Raw genomic sequence first — 15,281 nt, forward strand, 5'->3', positions numbered from 1 at the left:
TATACCAGGCTCATAATTCACTTTTAATTGCAAACAGAAAATCTCTAGCAAGCATCATGTCATTACATGCTTTTATTTCCAAAAGAATGAAAGCTGTTTGTGCCAACTTAATATCATGCGTATCGTTGTAGTATTGTGCTATACATGTGGCACAAACAATGTTAGAGTTTGTGGACTAGGCTAGCCATAGCTATATTTGAATGGAGCTGGTAAAAAAAACATCATTAGGAGAATGTGTGGACAGTGGCACACAATGGGCTTAAAGTGACAGTGCACCTTTTACAAACTTTGTCATTATTATCCTTTAAATAAATAGAAGTGTTTTACTTTTACCTTTGTGGTTACTCAGTAATTTTGTGCTTTATGCTGTATTTAATATGCCATATAAGAAGCTTTAATCACAATTAATCTAGATTAATTCATTTCAAAATATGAGAAATTAGTTGTTTTTTTTAATTGTTTGACAGCCCTAATAAAAACGTAAAATATTTAACTGCAGCGATTTACTAATGTAGCCTATGTGACGATTCTTCTCGTCACCATTTATTGTAATCATTAACCATGACCTTGGCTTCCCTTATGAGTCACCACTGGCAGACAGCCTAATAAATTGTTTGCAGGCAAATCTGTGGCCTAACATAGTGAAATGCCATCAGTCAAATTAGTACTCATCCTTACAGTGGACACCGCAATTTGGAAAAACAATACAATTTTGCTGCTATGAGTGTCTTGTAGCTATCCGTTTCGTACAGATTACTCAGGTATGCTCATGCGTATATTTCACAGGTATGCGCATGCATATATCGTAAAAGATTTCAAGACAAAACCATTGAACATATTTTAATCTGTATTTATAAAAAAAAATACTGTAGATTAGATTGATGTGTTAAAATTATGATCGATAGTCTAATAATGGCATTATTAAGTGAAGAGTACCTGATGACTTGTTCAGGACTTGAAAAAGATTGGGACTTGGACTTGGACTCGACTTGGCTTTGAGGTGACTTGGACTTGGACTCGACTTGCCCTTCTCTGTCTTTACTTGGGACTTGACTTGGACTTGACTGCTAAGACTTGGGACTTACTTGTGACTTGCCAAACAGTGACTTGGTCCCACCTCTGGTTCCAGGTCAGTGTAGAATATAAAGCTATCTATTGCTTGCTTGAGGTTTGGGAATTGCACTTACTCAGTTTGGCTGGGAGGGCTTAGTCTGCCAGTGCCGCGTTTGTGACTAGTTATGTTGGTCGTGCCCGTTTTGTGGCTGTCATACTTTTACATTTCTTCGCAAGAAGTACATAGAACATAAAGAAGATGACCGTAGTGCAAAAGAACCTTTCCAAATATTTCCCATACAGTATATCGCTTTTTCTGGAGGGGTGTCTTCATTATTTTAACCTCAGCTTCTCTACCGTCTTCACCTATGTGGCGAGTATGCTTCAACCAATGATATCTTTGAAAAGCAATTATGAGTTAAAAATTGATGCTAGCCGTCTCGTGATGCTTTAAGTATTTAAAAAATATCTATATTTAATTAATTTTAACTGACCCGCCCGCAAATGACCAGAATATCATCAAAATTATTTTTTTATGACTCGTAACCGCGGGTGACCGTGGGCGACCGCTCAATTTCAGGTGGACCGCACAAAACACTGCTCAGTTTATAGTAATTTCATGTACAAAGTGCCAATGATGTACCATGTATCATTCATAGATATACTTACTTGGTTACATACGTGTTTTCATTCTTGTCCCCCCGAGGTAAAACAATTTACTTATTTGTCTATGGTACAACATTGCCATTTTGACCTACTACCACAATAGATTTTCATGTGCTTATGTACAATACTTTGCTGTGTTGGCTATAAATAATACTTTTCATGATATTAATGCCCAAACATTGCTTCCAAAATAATGTGTTTCCAGGCTAAAACAATAGTTTCAAGGGCTGAAAATAATATGAAGACATATGATATGAACAGAAATATTTTACAGGCCATGGTTTTGGGACCCATTGATGATCTAGACAATTTTTGAACAAAATCTCAGATGGTGCAGCAACAACCTTATCTGATTTGACATGGAATTACCCTATCAATTCCATCTAGAAGAATCAGCTGCAGGGTCATATATCAAACTAGGTCATACCTTAGTGAATTCTATTGCAAACTGCTTTTTGTATTCAGTTTCCATCAGGAGACTACTGAAGATCAGTTCATGGATGATTTTTCGGGCACCTGGATAAAGAAATAACTGCTCAGACATTCTAAAAAATGGGCCATATTGTTACAATTCAACTGACCTCTAGACAAATTGCATATAAAATCCATATTATATACAACCTTAATGTAGGTAAGATGCATAAACAAGTGATCATCTGCAGGCTCAAAAAGATCAATGCTAGACAGATCAGAATCTGAGGCCCCAGTGCCTTGTAGTTGGGGCACACTGATGGCAAGCATAAAGTTGCCTGAATATGTCAAACTATATAGGTTAGCTAATGCAGCCATTAGTGTGCGGGCCTATTAGAATAGGTTGGTGGTTTGAGGTTGAAGGTTGGTTGGAAAGGTTCAGGAGCTGGTTGCACAAAACTTTAAGTATTACAAACCTTAAGGCTAAATTTCTCCTTAAATAAGGGTATTGCACAGAATACCTTAAAGAACACATAGAATGGAAATCATTTTTGCCTTGGTTTTGATGAATTAGGAGAGGTTATGCATAATCAAAGAGCTTTCATGGTTGTGTCTCTTCCTTCATATGAAAATCTTGAACTTAGAAATAGCCACTAAAACATGGGTGAATTAGAACAAAGCCTACATGTGATGTCAAATATCACAAAGCAATTATAGTTCAATTGTGGTTGCCAAAGAGGGCGCCATTTAGTCAAAAGGACCATTTCAATACCCAGCCTAAATATAAGGTTTTAATTGGGCTTGTAAAATTGCAATTGAGTTTATTTTTGATAAATCGGTTGAATACTATTTTAACATCAGAAAACACAGTACAATACTCAATTCATCCATGTCCCCTTTAAATTGTTTCCTTAGTTAAGGAAAAACGTTAAAGGAACACGCCACCCAATGTCAGTAGTAATATATGTTCTTACCTTAACTGTCACGAGTTGAGTCAGACCTCTCCCGTGTTGGTATGTGCACTCAAACGCTCTGGTGAGCGGTGCGAATGTGTTAGCATGTTGCTATGCTAGCGGGCTCAGATGTAGCCAGACGTAGAAGTAATCAAAAACATCTACGTTTTCCCAACTTAAATACAGTTGCACGAGTAGTTGATAAAAATGTCTACGGTCACACAACATGAAATGTGGTGATTTTCCAAGCGAATAAACAGGAGAACTACAATGTGTGGCGCAATAGCACTTAGGGTACTTCGACCTATAGCGTAGTAATATTAATTAACACCTAATTGTAGATCCTATCCACCACAGAGTTTAGAATCCATGCTTGATCGACCCCTCAGCTTCCCCCCTCCCCTCTGAGCGAGAGAGAGGCACACACACTAGAGATGCGCTGATGGGCTATTATTTCAACCATAACTGCATAGCAAAACTTATCATCCATCAGCACCAAAGTTTTTTGACCAATTTTCAAAACCGCACTCGCCCACCCTCCGCTGGTTGTTTTAATGTAACCTATATGGGTGATGCAGCGCTGCTGACGTGAGGCTAGAAAGCTCCTGCCTGTTCTAGAAAACTGATCCAATGCAGCAAATATATTAAAAGGCTAAAGTCCTACATTGGCTATGTTGTAGCCTATCCCCAGAATATCAGCAGCAAACTCAGTCTCATGTCTCGCAAAACAGTCTCCAAATAAAACGCACATCGGCATGTTGCCTATTCTGCCAGCTTGTGCCAATTTTTGTTGTGCATTTTTGTTCAGTGAATCTTTTGTAAATTGCTTTACAATTACCGTCGGGCCTATAGGCCTATTGCCTGGCTTGCCTCAGCTTCGGTCACGGCCTTTTACAATTTTATCATTGTAATAAAAAAACGCAATTTGCCACATAATTTCAACATGCTGCTGGCCTACTAATTAATGCCTATTGTACTTTATTTTTTGCAAAAAGAAAGAAATCCTTGATAAAAATATAGCTGCAAGCAGCAATGTGGGGGCCAAGCAGTGCGCTATAGCAGGAATGGCGTTGCCATGGCATGAGCAAGCACTCACAGCAAGTTTGATTGCAATTGGATAAAGAATGGCTGAGAAATAAGCTCATTTACTTTGTTATAGTGCCCCTAGAGGCGAAAATTACACCAATGTCCTTGTGCGTTCTCACAATCAGCTACCATGTCCCTGGACTTCATACACCAAAGACTTGCTGAGATGTGAGCTCAATTTGTCTATTACAACACCTCTAGAGGCCAAATGAGACCACTTCCCTTGCATGTCCTTACAATCAGCTACTTTGTCTCTGTATTAAGTCTGGACTTCATACATCAAAGTGTTGCTGAGATACAAGCTCACTTCCTGTATTGCAGCGCCCCCTGTAGAGGCCAAATAATGCCAATTTCCTAGTGCGTCCCCACAATCAGGTACCAAGTCTCTATACCAAGTTTGGACTTCATACATCAAAGCGTTGCTGAGATACGAGTTCACTTCCTGTATTGCAGCGCCCCCTAGAGGGCAAATGGTGCCAATTTCCTAGTGCGTCATCACAATATGGTAGCAGGTCCTTATACCAAGTTTGGACTTCATACATTAAAGCGTAGCCGAGATGTTAGCCCACTTCCTGTTAGGCGGCATCATAGCCATGTGTGATTGGCTGTTACGGGCAAACAAACTGAAATTAAAAAAATTGTGCGGCTCGGTCAGAAGATCATCTCCGCCAAGTTCCTTGAAAATCGGATGAAATGTGTAACCGCTGAAACTTTTCATAGAGTTTGTATTAAATCCAATATGGCGGAGATCCAATATGGCAGAAAGTGACGGGATAGGGGTCGATGAACTCGGGATGGTCCAGGGATTCCAGCGGTTCCTGATATGTAAAAATCGGACGCACCGTTCAATGGTCACATGCGTGAATGCAATCCAGGTTCGACCCATTGGTGGCGCTAGAGTGTTGGGCATAGAGTTCTGTAAATTGGTGAGAGTGATCATGGGACAGTGTTGAATCAGTGTGCCAAATTTCATAACTTTAGACCCAGCGGTTCAATTTTCGGCCAGATTTTGACCTGTTGGTGGTGCTAGATGGCTGGGTTTAGAGGTCCGTAAATGAGTGTGAGTGAGTGGTCAGTGGAGTGTCCCGAAACTTTCTGCCAAAAAATCTGCACTTTTTAGCCAGGCGTTCTATGGGCTGCCATAGACTCCAATGGCAGAATAATAATAGGAAAAGCTACTAACTCAATGGGGTCCTGCAGCTTCGCTGCTTGGCCCCCAATAACAAGTCATTCACATTATAGGCTACTTTATGCATGTCATGTCAGGGTGACACTATGACAAGCCTGTTCTGAAGACTCCCATTCATTTTGACTGCACGGGAAGAAAGCGCGTCTTTTTCAGACAGACAGCGCAATTCATTTTATACCAGCAGGCCGATCGGACAAACTATGGCGCCTCGATATTAAAGAAACGCCGACTCCATTCATTCTGAAAGTCCACCGCACAACAGTGCAACGTGCATGTTCACATTTTTAGTAGCCTAACAACCGCCAAACTTGCTTGCTTGCCTTACACATCCAAGTTTTCCGACTATTTTTCTTACCTTCTTTTTCCGCTGTGGATGTTATTGAGTTTGTAGAAGTTTTAGCTCTTACGTTCTGAACATCTCGCACTGCCATCGCCCGATGTCATTTCTGAGTCATATCACTCTCTGTCTCTCTTTTAAATGCCTATTCCCTGAATGGTAGGCTACAATTACTATGTGTTTTATATATAGGCTAAATACGAAACAAAATAACCCAGGCAGTCTCATCTAGGATATAACACAGGTTGAAGTCAACGTCAAGTTGGTTCTGTTTAGGGAGGTGAATGTGAAACATCTATAGATGACTCAGAAATGACATCGGAAGACAAGGAGTGAATAGTGGCAAGAGGCAAGCCGAAGGCTGCTGACAAGGGCCCGATGCTATTGTAAAGCAAAAGATTCACTTAACAAAAATGCGGATGTGGTACATGAAAATTTAGCTAAAAATGTGGAGAATGCAATGCAATCAAGCATGTTGGACGATATTGGCACAAGCTGGCAGAATAGGCAACATGCCGATGTGCGTTTTATTTGGAGACTGTTTTGCGAGACAGAGACTGAGTTTGCTGCTGATATTCTGGGGATAGGCTACAACATATAGCCAATGTAGGACTTTAGCCTTTTAATATATTTGCTGCATTGGATCAGTCTTTCTAGAACAGGCAAGAGCTTTCTAGCCTCACGTCAGCAGCGCTGCATCACCCATATACATTAAAACAACCAGTGGATGATGGGCGGGTGCGGTTTTGAAAATTGGTCAAAAAACTTTGGTGCTGATGGATGGCTGATGGATGATAAGTTTTGCTATGCAGTTATGGTTGAAATAATAGCCCATCAGCGCATCTCTAGTGTGAGTGCCTCTCTCTCGCTCAGAGGGGAGGGGGAGGCTGAGGGGTCGATCAAGCATGGATTCTAAACTCTGTGGTGGATAGGATCTACAATTAGGTGTTAATTAATATTACTAAGCTATAGGTCGAAGTACTCCCAAGTGCTATTGCGCCACACATTGTAGTTCTCCTGTTTATTCGCTTGGAAAATCGCTACGTTTCATGTTGTGTGACCGTAGACATTTTTATCAACTACTCGTGCAACTGTATTTAAGTCGGGAAAACGTGGATGTTTTTGATTACTTCTACGTCTGAGCCCGCTAGCATAGCAATATGCTAACACATTCGCGCCGCGCACCAGAGCGTTTGAGTGCACGTACCGACACGGGAGAGGTATGACTCAACTCGTGAAAGTTAAGGTAAGAACATATATTACTACTGACATTGGGTGGCGTGTTCCTTTAAGGGATTTACTGTATTGAAAGGGATTTTCCAGCACAAAAATTCTCCACATAGTAAAGCTTAATGATCTTATCATGCATCTCACCTTACTAATAGTCGCTGAAATTATCCAGGTAATATTAATAAAATTTGGTTACATGAACACTACCACAACACCAAACAAGTAAATGGATAATGAGAATTTGTACAAGACATTGAATGAACATCTGGGATTATACCACCACCCCTGTGCTTAATCTTAATATAAGATTGATAACACTTGGTTAGAATCCATTTTTTGCAGTGTATATGTGCACTGTAAAAATTTAAATCTAACCAAGTGTTATTAATCTTCAAAAAATCTATTTGGTATTGTTTTTAGCATGAAAAGACTTACCTAGTGCTATCTCGAAAGATCATTTTGACTTAATTTAAGAAGACTGACATATTTTAAGGAGTCTTATCAAAACAAATTTACTTAACGCACTGGCAGACAAATTTGCTTGTTTTTAAGACAAATTTGCGTAACGCACTGGCAGAAAATTTGCTTGTTTTCAGGATGAGATGTCTTAAAATAAGTCAAACTTTTAAGTCAAATGATTTCACGAGAAAGCGCTAGGAAAGTCACAACAATACAAACAAGTTTTTTTTTTTATATCTTGATATAAGATTAATAATCTTGGTTAGATTTTATTAGATAAGCAGTTTTTGCAGTGTGGTGCTGTGCCCACATTCTTAGCTGTGGAACATGGGATGATGTGTGAAAACAATTATCCCCTGGGAACATTAAAGACTATCTCTATCTATCTCATAAGTGTACTGGCCTTTGTAGAGACGAGAATCATGCAGCATGAGCTGGCAGATTGGACTTGGTTTGTCACCATCAGATGAAGGCTGCAGAGCAACTTGACAGAACACCTGCCTGAGACCAACTGACAAAAATCCATACATCCATTCATACAAGGATAAACAAAAACATGTTAAAAGGAATGGAAAACAAGATTTCAGACAAGTAAAAATAAGTGTGTGTGTGAGAGGGAGAGAAAAAGAGAAATTGCCTATTACCAGAATATCCAATGACCTGCTGAAACCAGACCCCAAGTCGCAAGGCAAAACTTTGGTGGGCCATGACTGCTGTATGTAGGATCTCCACACGGAGAGGCTGCAGCGAGATGTGCTCTGAGTTTGACTGTAGAGGATGTCACACAAATCCAAAGGTCTTATTTAGGCAAGGCAAGACACATTCATTTATATAGCGCATTTCATACAGAAAGAAAAAAAAAACACACAAGTCACAAGTATGGAAATACATGTTTGTGATTAAAAAAAAGGAATAAATAGATAAAAACATTTATATCAATAGATAAAAATATACACACACACACATATATACATAAAAACATACAAAATCAAACAGGAAAACCACAAGTATGACAAATTAAAAGAAAGCATCAGAAAACAGTTTACTTTTGAGCTTTGATTTGAAACTGGTAACTGTCGGGGCATATTTTATATTGTCAGGTAGTTCATTCCATAATTGGGCAGCATAATGTCTAAAGGCGGCCTCATCATGTTTGCTTCTAAGTTAACTATTGGTTTAGTAAGCAGATATCTATTCTGTGATCTTAGGGGTCTGACAGGCTTGTATTGGTGAAACAGCCGGATATATGGTCAGATCTCTGTTTTTGTAAGGACCCTGGCAGCTGCATTCTGTATCATCTGAACTTGCTTTATGGAATTTTTTGGAAGGCCTATAAGGAGGGCGTTGCAGTAGTCAATCCTACTAAAAATAAAGGCATGCATTAGTTTTTCAAGGTCAGCTTTAGTCACAAAAAGGATGGTGACAAAATACAGACAAAGAAATCTGATGTGTGAAATGCAAGAACAGCAATGATCAGTAGCCTACATGAATCCCACCCACAAAATTTGAGGTCGGGAAATTTGGTCTGGCCTGGCTCCATTGACACGCTTCTATGCCCGTATGAAGATCACTCTGGGCGGGCTTTATACAATGATGGACAGCTGAGCAACGGTGCCTATGCATTTATATGACCTGAACGCGGTTCAGTTGATTTCGTTTATAGCAAAAAGCTTGTCACTTGAGAAGCAAGACGTTTAGACGGTGCTACCGTGTCTGTTCTACAAGATATTGACAGCGCAACAGAAAACGAAACAGAAAACAGCGATCTCCACAGGATTCACGGTAGGGTATATTGTTGCGCTCATTGGTTAGGTATATCCAATTGTGTACAGAGGCATTTTTCCTCTGTAATGGTTGAAACACACCCCAATGCTACAGTTTCAGATAGGGCTGGGACGGTAACCACATTACCACGGTCACGTGACGCCTACCACGGGTCTGAGCTCGTCACCGTCATCACCGCAATGTTCCAACATTCTTTTTGTTTACTATGCGAGAGTAGGGGAGAACTGGCACAATCATATTTTTTATTGGGGGGGGGGGGGGGGGGTAATCGCGGTAATTTCTTGCTTTCCAACCGCGGAGAGAAAAGATCCATACCTTCCCAGCCATAGTTCCAGACTCATATTCTGAATAGAATTGAGTTCTGGCTACTTCAGGCTACAACATTTCTAGTTCTATTCTAATTCCTGCTATTTTTAATATATAAAAATAATATAAGGGCAGATTTTATGTCAGGAAAAAAAGCAAAAAACGGATGATGCATTATGAAGCATTGAGAATTGTTTTATAATTAAACTATAATTGAACTGAATCATTAAGCCAGTGAGGATTCACATCTCTAGATGGAAGTGTGTTTAGGCTTACCCTAATAAGATCTTTGGCTTGTTGGCAAGTCCTTAGAGTTCCTCTCTTCACTGCTCTGCGCCCCTGTTGAAGTTGGGAAAAAAGCAATATGGTCATTTAAAATGTGTGTGCACTGATATACATTACCTTTGAGTCAATGAGAGGTAAATGTCTGTACAGCATACCATCTAAGCATTAGAGGCATCATACATAATCATAATGTGTGTGGTTGTACAAGGCACTGTACCTCCTTATCAATTAGAGCTGTATGTGCTTGTGCCTCATTGTGGTCACAGTTGATGGAGCGCTGGAGGGTGTAGATCACATGATCGTAGGAGTGGTGCTCATCATTATACAGCACACAGAAGTACATGTTTTGCTTCACCCTATAGACACAACAGTCAGTAACTTCAGTTAACAAACAACTGGTTGTTCTCACCACAGACAAAGTACTACATCAATTGAATTTTGTGTGTGTGTGTGTGTGTGTGTGTGTGTGTGTGTGTGTGTGTGTGTCACACCTTCTTCCATAATGCATGTGATCCCACAGTTGAGAATGTCTACTTTCAATTTGCATTACACAATGGATGGAAACTAGGGTTGCAACCGAATCCAAATCTGTTGTTCAGAAAAGTGGCAATAATTTGTCTGACGCAATTACCGTATTTTCCAGACTCCAAAATGTAGCTAAAATGTGGAGAATGCAATGCAATCAAGCATTATGGACGATGTGGAGACGAGCCAGCAGCAGATTAAATGCTCACGAGAGAGAAAAAAAGATGTGCGTAAGCTGCAGCAAGCAGGTGATAGTTAGAAATGTATTTCACAAAATCCAAGACCAAGAACAGACAGACTATGTAACTGGACACAGAGGTCAAAAATATTGAGAATTCTAAGGAGTAAATAGTGGCAAGCTGAGGCAACCAGGGCTCGACGCCAATTGTAAAGCCATTTACAAAAGATTCACTGAACAGATATGCTGCTGTGGTACATGAAAATTTAGCTAAAAATGTGGAGAATGCAATCAAGCATGTTGGGCGACATGGAGGCACAAGCCGTCAGCAGCGCAAATTTTTCGGGAGGCTACCTCTCAGAACGAGAGAGAAAAAGATGCACGTTTTAAAAGAACATGCAGGGGAAGGAGCGAATGGCTGGCAGCTAAGGCGAGCCGGGCGATAAAAAAGGCTGCCAACAAGGGCCCGACGCTGAAAATGTAGCTAAAAATGTGGAGAATGGAATACAATCAAGTATTTTGGACAATATATTGACACAAGTTGGCAGCAGAGAAAATGCTCGCCAGGCCACCTCCGAGAGAGCGAGAGAAAAAAAGATGTGCATTTAAAAACCAGGTCCTAAATTTCAGCGTGGGATTGAGCACTGCAAAAAATGAAATCTAACCAAGTGTTATCAATCTTATATTAAGATTAAAAAATCTATTTGGTATTATTTTTAGTATGAAAAGACTTCCCTAGCACCCTCCCAAAAGAACATTTTGACTTAATTTAAGAAGACTTTGACTTATTTTAAGGAGTTTTATCAAGACAAATTTGCTTGTTTTTAGGACACATTTGCTTAACGCACTGGCAGACAAATTTGCTTGTTTTCAGGATGAGATGTCTTCAAATAAGTCAAACTTTTTTAAATTAAGTCAAATGTTTTCACAAGAAAGCGCTAGGTAAGTCTCTTTATACTGAAAACAATACCAACTAGTTTTTTTTTTTATCTTGATGTAAGATTAATAACACTTGGTGAGATTTTGTTAGATAAGCAGTTTTTGCAGTGAGGGTATTGCTTAAGTTATTAAGTATTGTGCATAATAATAATTCCCGCAACTCTAGCCATCATAATGTGAGAAATTCCCGTACACATTTCAGTGCTTTCTGATAACGTTAATCTAATAATGGAGCGGCCTGAATGTGGGACTGTTGACGTACACTGCAAAAACTGCTTATCTAACAAAATCTAACCAAGTGTTATTAATCTTATATCAAGATAAAAAAAACTAGTTGGTATTGTTTTTAGTATAAAGACACTTACCTAGCACTTTCTCATGAAATCATTTGACTTAAAATAAGTCAAACTTTTCTTAAATTAAGACATCTCATCCTGAAAACAAGCAAATTTGTCTGCCAGTGCGTTAAGCAAATTTGTCCTAAAAACAAGCAAATTTGTCTGCCAGTGCGTTGAGCAAATTTGTCTTGATAAGACTCCTTAAAATAAGTCAAAGTCTTCTTAAATTAAGTCAAAATGATCTTTCGAGAGAGCGCTAGGTAAGTCCTTTCATACTAAAAACAATACCAAATAGATTTTTTGATCTTAATATAAGATTATCAACACTTGATTAGATTTCATTTTTTGCAGTGTAGAACGTAGCCCCATGGAGAGATGTACGCTCGCAGGACCACTTTGCGGGTGCCTCTCTCTCTCTCTCTTTCTCTTAGCAGGATTTGTCACCGCTGAAGTCAAATTATAGCCTAGGTGCCTCTACATCAACCACTATCGACAGGAAAGGAAAACAAAAGTTTAGCGATCAGGAACCATCAGGAATCACAGAATCATGACAGCCTATAACGCGAGAGAACATGGATGTGTTCTCCATTTGAGGAATGTTATAATCGATTGCAGACGTGAACAGACAGCTACAGACACAGAGCGCATAGTAGGCCTACTTTCACTTTCTAGTGTGCGTACGTGAAAGATAATTTGTAGTAAAACAGCGATCAAATATTACATATGGCAGTGAGTTTTGTTTTCAAATGTTTTTATGCATGTCTAGATAACTAAATCACAAAGGGTGTTCCACAAGGGTCCATTTTGGGCCCAGTTCTCTTCACCATCTATATTAATGATATTGTATCTTCCTTAACCCTTGTGTTATCCTCAAATCTTACCGACACTCTTTATCATTGGGGTCAATTTGACCCCAGCTAAATAAACCCTCAGAAAATTATTATAATTCATATTGTTACCCAGTTTTTTTGTGACAGGTACTTAAGAAGAGTGTAATAGCCACCACCAAAAGCCCTACAAAACAATCCCACCCCCCCCACCCCCACACCCCTTTATGAACCTTGGAACCCTGGCTGGCAATATTGCCCATCCAGTGTCAGCAGCCCAAATGCTTGCTGTTGCTTCCCCTTTTGACTTATACAGTCCTGCCAAAATGACTTATATGTAATAAGTACTTGTGTATGTAATAATGATAATAACAATATGTTCAAATAATAATATCCATAATGTGTCAAATATTCATGTATCCTATGTTTCATACAGCTGGGGTCACATCAATGTACAAAATATTTGTATAGGACATTGAAAACATATTATTGTACAAATTTCACGCTAACTCTGTTGTACCCTTCAATTGAGGAAAAGTCATGAAACATGAAGCAAAAAAACCATATATTTTATGATGTTAAACGTTGCTTGGGGTCAAATTGACCCCAAGGATAACAGGAGGGTTAAATGGTTGTCAAGTCCACCTTCATGCTGATGACACTATTTTCTATTGTATTGCTGACTTTGTTCAACTTGCCATTGATAATCTTCAGCTTTCATTTAATGTTCTTCAAGAAGCTCTCATCAATCTTAAATTAGTACTAAATGAAAAGAAAACTAAATATATGCTATTTACTAGAGCAAGGAACATTGAGGTTAATGGTTTGCAAATAACCACTGTAAATGGTTCCAGCATTGATAGAATTTCTAAGTACAAATATCTGAATGAAAAACTCACATTTAATTACCATATAGCCATCCTAGTAAAAAAGCTGAGACAAAAAATTGGTTTCTTCTACAGAAACAAAGCCATGGAATGTAGGAAACAAGTTGTTGAAGCAGTTTTTAAGTCAGTTCTAGACTATGGTGATGTGATTTATAGAAATGCTAGTGCTTGCTCACTTAAAGCCCTGGACTCCGACTCAGTCTACCACTCTGCCCTGAGGTTCATTACTGGTGATGGCTATAGCACTCATCATTGTGTCCTCTATGGTAAAGTGGGTTGGTCATCTTTGACTGAAAGGAGACATAATCATTGGTATCTCTTTACAAAGGTAATGTTGGAAAATTACCAGGTTAGATTTCCAACATGCTTGTTTGGAATTGTGGTCCCTATCAGACCAGATCATATGACTGTTTGATGCTGAAGGTTCCTCGTATCCACACTGAGTTGGGAAAGTCGGCCTTTTGTTATTGTGCCCCTTCTTCCTGGAATAATCTCCAATGTAACATAAAAATGAACTCTCTACTTTCCTATAATCAATTCAAATCAGTAATCACAAACCTTCCTATGTCAAATTGTACCTGTTTTATGTAAATGTTATTTTATTACTGTTATTATTTTATTATTAATATTTTCTGTATTTTTATTTCCCTTCCTCCTTTATAATGGTATGTAGGTTCTTATTATTTGTTTTATTTTTCATAATTATTATACTATATCTCTTGTTATTCCACTGAAAATGAGGACTTGAGGGCTTCACTGAAAATGAGGACTACCCTCAATGAACCTCCGAGAATAAATAAAGATTGAATAACGGGTAAGGAATGTTTAGGAGAGACTATCGTAAATCCTGAAATTATGGCTGGGGTCTTTTATTTCGGCACAGCAAAGCACCTTTATTTGGGGCAGGCTTGTATTTGAGACAGCTAGGCCTTTATTTCTTACGTGGTGCGTTTTATTGTGAGACATAGGCCTACTTTTCGTTTGGAGCGGCATACCGGTAGGCTATCAAAAGCAGAAGATGTTCGATTTGGGATTTAATTTATGTTTGGACTGTTTGATTATATTGCTAAATATGGAGACTGATGACCACTGAAATCTGCGGGGTATTTTTAAGTTGAGAGAGTTTCGAGATTTTCATCCGCTTATTGCGAGATAAGGCATTCGCTTTCATTAATGGAACGTGTGCTGTGCCAAAGAGGTCTATGATAGCCTAAATTGAGTTATTTTTTTAAATTATGCATGATTTACTTTTTTATAAATTCTCAGGCTGATGCCTGGCAGCAACAATTGTGTTTAAATGTAGGTTACTGCTTCAGCCTCTGGCAAGCTTAGAAGGGGGCGGCAAGCGACTGGTAGCTTGAGAGTGACGTGTTGGAGACCCATGGTGTAGGACAATGACTTTTCATTGGCAACAATATTAAACCAACCAACAATATAAAATATTAAGAAGAGCTTTTTTATGAGTTAAATCGAAACAAAATTATTACTGGCCTTTATTTGTCCGAATCTGGCTATAAATAGAATCCCGGCCATAATTTGAGGATTTAGGTATGCATGTGTGTTTCAGGCATAGGGCAAGCACTAATCTCTGACTGATCTTTGAGAGCGCTCTCTCGTGGCTGTAGACGTTAATGTTTCATGTAGGGTTCATGTCAGTTAATATGAATTAACATTTAAAAACATGTTTAATTATATATTTTTCATATATAAGTCGCACCTGACCATCATTCGCAGGACCAGCCAAACTATGAAAAAAAGTGTGACTTATAGTCCGGAAAATACGGTAGATGCATATTGCATCCAAATTCTCACCCATTCTTCTCTGTT

At 38.9% G+C, this 15,281-nt stretch overlaps 1 protein-coding gene across 1 annotated transcript in view; it reads right to left on the minus strand.

Annotated features, from left to right (window-relative positions):
* The window catches only part of ubr1 (ubiquitin protein ligase E3 component n-recognin 1), a 124,674-nt gene that overhangs the window by 86,066 nt on the left and 23,327 nt on the right, over positions 1 to 15,281 (minus strand). Inside the window, exons 6-10 of the mRNA XM_042091275.1 lie at positions 9,978 to 10,116; positions 9,752 to 9,814; positions 8,029 to 8,152; positions 7,788 to 7,895; positions 2,147 to 2,235 (exon numbers count right to left, since the gene is read on the minus strand). Of these exons, the coding sequence (XP_041947209.1) occupies positions 2,147 to 2,235; positions 7,788 to 7,895; positions 8,029 to 8,152; positions 9,752 to 9,814; positions 9,978 to 10,116 (523 nt within the window). The remainder of the gene's footprint in view (positions 1 to 2,146; positions 2,236 to 7,787; positions 7,896 to 8,028; positions 8,153 to 9,751; positions 9,815 to 9,977; positions 10,117 to 15,281) is intronic.

The sequence above is a fragment of the Alosa sapidissima genome, chromosome 5 (genome assembly GCF_018492685.1).
Source record: "Alosa sapidissima isolate fAloSap1 chromosome 5, fAloSap1.pri, whole genome shotgun sequence".
Classification (NCBI taxonomy): Eukaryota; Metazoa; Chordata; class Actinopteri; order Clupeiformes; family Clupeidae; genus Alosa; species Alosa sapidissima.